This window comes from Malus domestica, chromosome 10, assembly GCF_042453785.1.
Source record: "Malus domestica chromosome 10, GDT2T_hap1".
Lineage (NCBI taxonomy): Eukaryota > Viridiplantae > Streptophyta > Magnoliopsida > Rosales > Rosaceae > Malus > Malus domestica.
Window position 1 is genome coordinate 21,422,096 of NC_091670.1, and position 10,762 is coordinate 21,432,857.

At 36.6% G+C, this 10,762-nt stretch overlaps 1 protein-coding gene across 1 annotated transcript; it reads left to right on the top strand.

Annotated features, from left to right (window-relative positions):
* Positions 1-5,759: 5,759 nt before the first annotated feature.
* LOC114827619 (5'-methylthioadenosine/S-adenosylhomocysteine nucleosidase-like) lies at positions 5,760-9,985 on the top strand. The gene is made up of 8 exons (XM_029109718.2): positions 5,760-6,166; positions 6,284-6,347; positions 6,839-6,930; positions 7,811-7,917; positions 8,220-8,294; positions 8,985-9,059; positions 9,321-9,413; positions 9,570-9,985. The coding sequence occupies exons 1-8, from the start codon at positions 6,073-6,075 to the stop codon at positions 9,765-9,767; spliced, it is 798 nt and encodes a 265-aa protein (XP_028965551.1). The 5' UTR covers positions 5,760-6,072; the 3' UTR covers positions 9,768-9,985.
* The last annotated feature ends 777 nt before the right edge of the window (positions 9,986-10,762 follow it).

The window sequence follows — 10,762 nt, forward strand, 5'->3', positions numbered from 1 at the left end:
GAACATAGATTCAGCAGAGGCAAGACTGGTTCCGGGAGAAAGCGATCGAGACTTCATGACGAGTATTCCGAATCCTGCAGGGAGCTCCTGGTTAAGCCACGATGAAGGTCAGCACCATTGTAAGCCATGATCTCACTACGCCAACACGACAATTAGACATTCGTTGTCAAAACGAGAAGGTGAAAAAGTAGACAATGATCGAGCAGCGGCTCCCCCTGCACGACTGAATACCGACTGACTACTTTCCTGAGGTAGTTGAGTTCTTCATACCTGCCGACCTCGATCGTCAAATGGTGCAGAGATCCAGTAACCACCTGCTCTTTCGCCTTCACAACCATCACAAATTCAAGCAGGGCATTCTTCTTGTTGTTGTGCTCTTGGACGGCGAAGCGAGCGAGGTTTTCAACTTCGCCGCAGTTCTGGGCGCCGCGAGTTTATTGGATTCTGCTGACTGTGGCCATCTTGCAGTGTTGGGAACTGTGGCCGCAACCAATTTGGGTTGATTTTTGTGCGGTGGTGGAAGGGGAAATGAGGAGATCAGGTACGGTGAAGACTTTAAATGGAAGGGGTATAAGTGGAAGAGTGGTGTTTTGGTTTTGCTACTTGTGAGCTTCTGTTTAGAATTGAAAGGGTTTTAATGGCGTCTTTTATTTGCCCGCCGTAGCTAGAGAGAGGAAGAGAGAGAGAGAGATAGAGAGAGCTCTGTGTCTGTGTCTTTGTGTGGATTTTGCAGATTCAAGGTGAAGATGAAAAAAAATGAAAGAACCGACATAACTTTTCGTGTCGATTCCCACAGACGGCGCCAAATATTGATGCACAAAACCGAAGGTCTTGGAACAACGTAAATCTGACCATGAATCTGTATGAAAGTAAATAACACAAGATGTATCGTGGTTCACCCCAAGGTTTGGGCTACATCCACACTGATATTGTATTTCTGAGGGAGAGAGAGCTCTGAGAGTGAGAGCTTTGAGAGGGAGTGAGGGCCTAGGAATTGGCCTCGTCTAATTGTAAGGGTGAGGAGTCCTTTTATAGAATAAGGGCTCCTCACTTATTACATATTTGCCCCTTCCTTTATTACATAATTACATTTAAGTCCCCCGAGTAATTGTAAAAAATCTATATACGGAGGCCTTAAATATGGTATAAACAGAATCAAATACAAAGGGGACATATTAACTCTAATTCTATCAAATTATATCAATTATGGTTTAATTTCTTAACTTAAAGATTTTGATTTAAATAATTAACTCAAATTAAATCAAATTAGAATCTAAACCCACAAATTACAAGATTGAAATTGGGTTTTCCATACCAAGCTCAATTCTTTGCCTATAAATATTTGGCACTCATTCTCAAGAGAAATAGAGAAGGTAGCAGTGGCTGTCAAAGGTGCAAGTGACTAGTGTTCAAAATATGCCCTAAACTCTATCATATGATGATAATTTACAGACATTTCACATGTTAAACTAAACTAGTTTAATGTAAAGGCAAAAATTATTGTTTAAAGCTATCTCATTAAATTTTATACGCTTAAACGATAAGTCCAAAAAATATGTAATTAGGAGAAGGTGATCTAAAGAAGTTAGATTCATGCGACCATTTTCTTTCGTATACATATCCTAAACGTTCTTGATCATAGGATTGCTAATGGGTCATTGACGATCTGTTAAGATCAGTACATACTATGTCTTCTCTCTGGAGAGTGATTGGTCTCGAGTCATTGGTGTGATTGACATGTAGGTGTGCAATAGAGATTGAGTCTACTGAACGCGATCAACAAGGAGTTTTCATACTCATGTCACATAAGAACTCATGGTTGGGTTAATGCAAAGTAGTCATTTTACCTGAGGCATCATAGTTGTCATGTGGTTAAGTCTTTAATCTGTGATTGTTGTTAAGGGCACTGCATCAGAGGGTGTCCACACATAGTTGAGGTTAAGCTACTTGGCCATAAAGGCATGTGAATGCGCAACAAGGGATCTCTAACCTTTAAATCGTTAAGGGAGAATACTCTATGATATGATTAAGAATCTCTAGCTAAAGTATGAATGAGATTTAGGAAGTCGTTCTAAATCCCATTCAAGGTAATCATATAAGTAAGAGAATCACATTGAATAGTAGACATGAATAGACTATCAAACCAAACAATGTGATCAAGAGTATTGTTTTAGAGAAAATACCGTATTGCATTTGTAATCCCAAACTGAATAGGTTTTCCAACCTCTTCTGGTTAGCTTGGGTAGCCATTACATACTGGTAGGTATCACTCATGGCTTGTGGAAGCCCTGCAAATGTATAATCACTAAAGGGAGATTGAAAGTAAGTTTCAATTCACAATCGATTGGAAATAGTCAAAGTTCTAAAAAAGGCTAGGTACCAATCAAGCGGCTGGTAGAGGCCTAGCGCCTAGGCAGCTAAGCGGGGCCTAGGCGGATTTATGTAAATTTATTGTATATCATGTAAATAAGTGCCTATTTATACTTAAAAAACTATACTTGTATGGATAATAAAAAATTGATAAAATGCAAAAATAAGATTAGAAGAATAGACAAAGTAAATCCATCCAACAAGTTCAATATTTAAAAATCAGTAAGTATATAATCATAATGAGGAGTATTCTTGGATGACAGACTAAATTCTCCTTGTTCGTGATCCATGCATTGGATTGGGAATAGACTAAATTATTTAACATTGTTGTATCTACTTTATTTATTTTCATTGTATGTATCCCCTCAAAACTACCCCAATTCATTTCACAATTGGATGAACTTGTAGTCAATCCATCCCTTACAATTAGGTACACCATTTCCATAAGTATACCACCAGGAAAATAAAAAGGAAAAAGGCACACAATTAATAAAAAAAAAATAATAATAAAAAAAAATAATAATAAAAAAAAAAACCAAACCGCCTAGGAGCCGCCTAAGACCATCTAGCACCTAGGCCGATTTTTAGAACAATGGAAATAGTTCTAATCGCCCATTGCCTCGCTAAAAGGAACCTATAGACTCACACCGTGTAAGGTAATGAATGAAGGAAATAACAAAGATGAGTAAAGACAATTAAATAGTTTAATTGTATAATGCAAGGATTAACTAAAACGTTAATTAATCATACAAAAAGTTCGTACTAAGCTTTATGTCAGTTTTGGATTTCGAGGACCAAAATGAGTTTCTGTCTATAAGGTCTATTGAGTTTAAGTTGTATGACAACTAAAACAAATGGAAATTAACCCAAACACACTAAGCAAAACTGGCCATAGAGATAGGGATGGAGATGGTAGACTTATTACAAGTTTGCCACTCATTTGGTATGACTGTAAAAGCACCTTATTGCTCCATCCCTCATTAGGGTTATCTAAGAGGAAAAGAGAGAAAACACAAAGCTCTCTCCTTCCTCTAGGAGGTTGGCCACCATAGGAGCTTTAACTAGCAATATTTGCTTCCATGGTCACTCATCTTCTTCCTTCACCATCCTTGGTGTCAAAACTTAGAGGTCTCCAACTTTGGGGACTTTTGGAGAATAATTCAAGTATCCAAATCCAAGTATCGAATGAGACTATAAGATGAAGTGAAGGCCATAGAGTTCAACTCAATGAGAGAAACGAAGGCCTTCTCATGGGTGATTAGTCTTTGCTCATGCAAGGAGGAACTCCAAAAGTATAAAGAAATATCATCTCTATCTCTTTGATTTGACTTGAGTCTTGGTTCACCACTACTACTAGGCTTTGATGTTCATGGTTTAAGTTTTGTTTTAAAGTGCATACAAGCATGATTCTACCATTTAATCGTTAAATGCATTTATTATGTTGCTTAATGAACTTACTTTTTCAAATATTGTCCTTCAACGAGACCAAAGATGAACGAAGCAAGAAAAGTCAAGTGCCCGCTACTATCTCGATGAATTTTATGAGTGGTCTATACGACTCCGTGAAATTTGAATTGAAGCCTTCCGTCGGTGTCGCCACTATCCATGCTCCACGAACAAAAGCTCTCATTGGCATGCTGACTTTTTGAATTTCTAAGAGTTGTCTTGACCACTCGGATGAAATTCGAATCCAAATCAATCATACAAGAAGTGCTTTCTATCATCCCCCTGAGCACCGTTGCTGTGAGAAGTGCCTTGAAGACATTTAAGGCCTGGTCCCCATCCCTATAAAAAGGCCACCATGAAGAAAACCTGCTCCTCGTAAAAAGGCTACGAGGAAAGTTGTTAGTCGGAGCAAACAGATTCAAAGTTGCAAAGAGTATTGCTTTAAATTATGTGCATGTAGCCCTAAAAGAAAGAAGACGATGAAGACAAGCAAGCATATGACTTCTACAGAGAGAAGAATGTGAAAAGTTACTCATAGCAATACAAGAACTCAGCACACTGGCTCGTTGTCATCGTAAGGAATAAGACAAGCAGCAACGACAAAGAGTGACCTGTTCTTGTTTTTCTCTCGTGGCTAAACAAGCAACAATAGATAAAAAGGGAGGTTGTTGTTATCCTTTTATAAGGCTTCGATACAATTCCCATTTGAATTAGGAATTGGATTCGTAACATGCAATCTTCCGTAAAGAAAGAAGGAAATGTGGACCATACTTTTGTTCCTACTTTGACAAGTGATTACTTTGTCTTCAAGGAAAAGAAGAAAGAAGTCTATTGCAAACAAAGTTCCCAAATTAATTGGGAATGTTGCTCAATTGAAGATCATTCCCAATTAATTTGGGAACTTTTATCAGATGAATATTTTTCTAAAATACTAGCTATACAAAAATTGTAACCCTAAACACTCATTAATATACAAATATTATTTTGTACATATGTTCTTTTGTTATTCGTTGGAAGAATCTTCGTGTTTACAAACAAACTTAAAATTTTAAAACACAAAATGGGAACACATTTAAAACTACCAAACCAATAGTCCTACAAACTAGTGTTATAAAACTCGGTTTAGGCGGCCGCCTAGGCGTTGGGTGGCAAAGCCCCGACTAAATTTAGGCCAAAACATTCAGTTAAGGCAGTGAGGATTTAGGTGGCTCGCTAGGTGCTCTAAGAGGTGTAGGCGGCGCTAGGCAGCTTGAATCTCGTGGCAACTCGTAAACTCGCTGCAACTCTCACCATGAATCTGCAACTTCCAATCTTGTATTGTATCAACATAGCCTCGACAAAATTTTTGCAGCTTGTTGTCTGTGCGCAAATGAGGGAAGAGAAAGTATGAAAAGAGAGAGAGAGTACTATTTGACATTTCAATCTGTGGCAACGCGAGCTGAATTTCAAATTCAGTTTGAGGTTCTGAAGGAAGAAGAAGAAACGGAAAGAAAACTTAATATGAAGGGTTTTTCACTTTCCAAGGGGTTAAAAGGTGGTAATGATCTAGGCTCCAACTTGGGTGATGTGAGAGAGGTGGGTGAACAGGCACGCATTACCCTATATACAAATGTTATATAAATGATTTAATTAATGTTTTATTATTCTTTTCCTTAGATCATCATATTATGTATTTAAAACACCCACACATATATGTTATTCCTAAAAAGACATGTTATTCAATAATTATTTATTAAATCCGCCTAGTCCGTTTAATCTCTCGTCTAGGTTCCGTTTAAGTGTCTATACTCACGATTAGCGCATATCCTCTTTTAGAACTATGCTACAAATCAACATGAAAGATGGGTCCATGACTTCGTTTTTTTTTTTTTTTTTGGTGTTAAAAACGTGACTTTTGCATGCTTGAATAACAAAAACAAATAGGCCTCCAAAAATTCCATTTTATTTTATATTAAAAGACACACCCAAATAAACAACCAAGAAAATGGCAATCGTGCGGATTAGAACACGTGTACCAATAACATCTAATTGTCGATCATGACCACCAATCAACGGTCGCCGATCAAATCCGACGCGTCGCCTTCTGGTTAGTTAATTAGCGAATTGTCCTCGTCTCTCTGCCTCCGTCTTCTCAAGTCTCTCAGCCGTAATACAAAGTCACAAACACCAGAGTCTCTCTGCGTTCGATTGAGTTTGTTTGGCAAGAAAGAAAATCGGCCGAGAAAGTGAAGGAAAAATCCAGATAAGGAAAAATTAATGGCTCCTCACGGTGACAAATCGGACGCTGCAGTGGAAGCCTTGGTTTCCGAAGCTGAGAAGCGCCCCATTTCCACCATCCTCCTCGTCATCGGTACGTTTGCTCCGTTTTGATACTTCCACCCTCGCTATTTGATATTTCCACTCTTTTTCAGATATTATTCCGATTTTAATTGTATAAAGTAATGATTTTTTTGGAGTGAATTAACAGCTATGCAGACTGAAGCGCTTCCAGTGGTGAACAAGTTCAATCTCACAGAGGATCCTGACTCCGTGTGAGTTCAAAATCTCTGGTTTCAACTTTGTCTTGAATTTTTTAAATTGGGTACTGGATGATTCAATTATTTATTTATTTTTGAATAGTTCTTTGTTTCCACTTTTTCATATGGAAGTTTATATGCTGTTTAATTTAGCAAAAGTTCTTTTGTTGCTCATCAAAAAAGTGCTTTTGTTTTGTTTTCAATTGTCAGAAAACAAACAGCAAATAGGAATTGTCCTCATTATTACTTGCTTAGTTGCTTTGCATATTATTCACGTTTCTGTGGCACATTCCAGACTGATATGATCAATTTACAGTTCTATAATTATGTGTGATTGTCAAAATCTGATTTTTTTTTTATTTTTTAATTTATTTTTTATTTGAGAAATGACATCTTTGGCTATTTTGTGAATTGTAGTTTGAGTATTAGGTATAAAGTTATATATCCAATTTAAGATTTTTTTCGTTGTCTTAATTTTTCTGATGTTTAATGCATGAATGGTGCAGGTTCCCAAACGGGGTGCCTTGGGTCCGGTATCACGGTTCATACAAAGATCTGAAGATTAATCTGGTTTGGCCTGGAAAAGATTCTTCGTTGGGTGAGTTTTTTACTCTTTTGAGGTTTGGCTTTTCTTGTCAGGATAGATTTCGATAAATTGATTGTTTGTCCTGGTTATATCATGGTTTCTGTTCATTATCAATGACCTTAAGTGAGATCTCACTGGACATTAGTGAAAAGGTCTAACACGGTTTAAATCTGTTAATAGGATCTCTAAACTTATAGAACCAAGCTGCCATGACTGCGAGGATTTTTGTGACTGGCTTAGTATAAATGGTTTGACCTTTCTCTTATAATAGGTATATGAAAGGTTAGGCTTTCAGTATTTTAGGGAAAGAAAACTGCTCAGAAGCTGAACTATAAGCAAATGTAGAAAGAAAGATAAAGATGACGCTGCGAGTAATTGTTCCAATACACTATGTCAGTTGTGTAGGACTATCTAGGAAAAAACAAAACATGCCAACTTAGCGACCATGAGAATCCATATGCATCACTAATTAGTACAGACAGCTGATAGCAGATGATGTCTAGCCTGTAGTAATTAAGGATGGTGCTATACACACACCCATTTTTACTTCTCACACACGCTCTCACTTTCCGGCTGTCGGATCGAATAAATTGAAGATCAATGGACAAAAATTAACAAGGGTGTGTGGGAAGTAAAAATGGGCATATGAATAACACTAACCTTAATTTATTACCCCTAAAGTTCAATTCGGTACTCAACTTCTACTGTATCAGTCTATCAAAATCATCCAGTGAATCCATGAGATTCCCTCTAAAGCGAGATCAGGTTTGTGTTTGAAATTTTACTACTCCTTCAAAATCATCATATTTTATGGTTGTTTCTTCCTTCTTTTTGGCCACTCTTGTTTAATCAGAACTAAAAAGAAGAGGTGGTTCCTCAAATTTCTTTGCAGGGGTTGATTGTGTAGGCACGGTTTCTGCGTCTCTTGTGACCTATGCTTCCATTCAAGCATTACAACCAGACCTAATTATCAATGCAGGCACTGCTGGTGGTTTTAAGGTATTACCCACTTTGCTCTTTTCCTTGTAGGATAAGTGTTTAGTTTCATTTTTATTCTCTCTCAGTGCACTGTTAATTGGAGAATCTGTAGCTTCCTATAAAAGACGTTAAAAATTTTGAAGATTTCAACTGTTACACTGTAGGGAGTCAAGGACCATGATATAATTAAAGGAAATCACAATTCCATAGTTGCATCACTGAGCACACAAAAAGAGACGCAAATTATTTATGGAGTATGTTGACAATTGTATTCGTGAAGCATCTTGACATATTATGTATGACTGATTGATGGATGCTTTCAGGCCAAAGGAGCTTGCATCGGTGATTTGTATCTCGCATGTGATGTTGCTTACCATGATAGAAGGATACCTATTCCTGTGAGTGTTTCTCAGTTTTTCTAGTAAAGTGCTTTTGTGCATGTTTAAGAGAGCAAATAATCTAAATTTATGTTCGCGCATATGTTGTGTGCTTAATTGGCGATAGATAACAATTCCTGTTTGCAGTATTTTCTTATAACAGTAGTCCTTTTACAAATAGAGAGGCCCCAAAATCTTAGTCCAGTGCCTTTAGTAAATGCCAGTAACTTTTGTATTATCTTGTAGACTGAACTGAATGGTTGCTACTATTATGTGGCCTAGAAAGATTAAATCATTAAAAGATTGGTGTTCTAATTGGAAGGGGTAAAGTACTCATAAGTTATCTGAAGATGTTAACACTTTAGCCTCGACCCATCATTCAACACAACCAAACTTTTGAGTATCTACTCTTCTGATACTCCAATCATAGAATTGAAAGTTGAGGAGAAAGCCATATTGTGTATTGTCATGTGGTTGATGCCACTAGAAGCCTTAATCAAATTATGTTTTAAACCACAGTAATCTCTTTCAAGTTCTCAGCACTCTTTCGACACAGTAGAAGATGCAATATATATTCCTAGCTAAACTGAATAATGTTTCCCTACGAACCACCTTCCTGCTGTATTGGAATATTGATGTAGCCATTTGCAAGGTAATTACGTATTAGAAATTTTATACTCAGTTTTTCTTTGCCTTGTATGTCTTCTGCAGGTCTTTGATCTATATGGAGTTGGTTTGCGGCAAGCCTGCGCATCACCGAATCTTCAAAAGGAACTTAACCTGAAGGTAATTACCATGCAGAAAAATGCTTGGACTTATTTAAACATTTAACACCTAAAATTGAATAACCTCCAAATCACTTGATATACTGCTGCTCAGTTTGAGTTTTTAAATTGGTGTTCTCCATTGTCTACACTAATGCGGTTAGGCATATGAATGCAACTTATGGATTAGACTTTCTTCATCATGGTCTTGGATTTCCTTTTTTTTTATTTGATAGTATCACAAGTGCTCACAATGTCATTGACATTTGTGCGTATGCTTCAGGTGGGTAAACTGTCTACCGGAAACTCTCTAGATATGTCCCCACAGGACGAAGCATCGATCATGGCAAATGATGCTACAATTAAAGACATGGAGGTAATTAGCATATTCTTCTTAGCATATTAAATCTGAGTATCACTGCTATTTTCGTGCAAGGAGTATCAGAACTATCTGTGTTTCTTATGGTAATTTTGAAGTTTACTTCCATAATCTATTAAAGCAACTCTTTTCCTGAAATTTGTTGCGTTTCAGGGTGCAGCTGTTGCTTACGTTGCAGATATGTTGAAAGTCCCAATCATATTTGTTAAAGCTGTGACTGATATAGTAGACGGTGAAAAACCAACCGCGGAAGAATTCTTGCAAAATTTGGCAGCTGTAACTGCTGCTCTTGAAGAGAAGGTCACCCAAGTCATAGACTTTATTAATGGAAAGTGCCTCTCTGATCTTTGAAGCATTTCATTCAATCATATTATAGTTATGAAACATTATGCGATGAAAGAATGAAAAATTTATCCGCTAGACCGCGATACGTTAGGTATCTGCAGAGTTTGTAAGTTGTTATTTTAATCATCCAGGAAGAACAGTTCATAGTTTGTGTAACTATGTATTTAAACAATATTTATGGTGATTATAATACATGTTCTCTTTTGGGATTTTCCAAGTGGACATATTTTTGGTGTGGTCTGTTACCTGTTCGGAAGCCGTTTGAAGATTTAATCCTTGTTTGATTAGTCGTCTTATGCTAAAAATACAGACAATTTGAAAGTTATTGTGTTTTTTTTTTCTTTTTTCTTTTTTTTTTTGTAGCAGCGTCACGTGGTATAACTGGTCCAGTTGTGTTATAATATTTGTGAATGTTTGTTTATATTATATCCGTCATCCATCCATATTACTATATATTATGCTTCAGTTTCCAAGTTGGTGGCCACCATACTAAACAATTTCTCCCAACAAACTACCATCCTACCAAATTCTGCCAAATATTAGATTGCATTTTTGCTCTCTCCCCGATAAGAACTTACATGGAATGAATTTAGCATCACGTGACATTTTGTTCCAATAATACGTTGTTAAGCAAAGACGGGGTCGCTAATAGGCCAATATAGGCCAAGGCCTACCTTCACTCTTTCAACCATTCTTAATATTTAATTTTATATATTTTTTACACTTGGTAGTATACCTCTTTAGTTTATATAAAAAAAAAATGTCGTACCCAATGCACAAGGCTCCCTCTTTTAGTTTATATAAAACTCTTAAATTCTATTCACCAATAATTAAACTAAGAGGTCACTTTTTCATTGAATTTCCAACAACACTCATCTTGAAACTAAATTTAACATTTTATTTTATAAATAACTCTTAAAATTAAAATCTAAAGTCTAGTTTAGTTTTACAGAAAATATTGCCAACCGAATAATAATAAACTTTGAGCTTTTCCTCGTCTC

Excerpts from the sequence above, each read along its gene's own strand:
- LOC114827619 (XM_029109718.2), top strand. The coding sequence starts at position 6,073 with ATGGCTCCTCACGGTGACAAATCGGACGCTGCAGTGGAAGCCTTGGTT. Across the intron at positions 6,167-6,283 it reads CACCATCCTCCTCGTCATCG|CTATGCAGACTGAAGCGCTT; the intron begins GTACGTTTGCTC and ends GTGAATTAACAG. Across the intron at positions 7,918-8,219 it reads GCACTGCTGGTGGTTTTAAG|GCCAAAGGAGCTTGCATCGG; the intron begins GTATTACCCACT and ends GGATGCTTTCAG.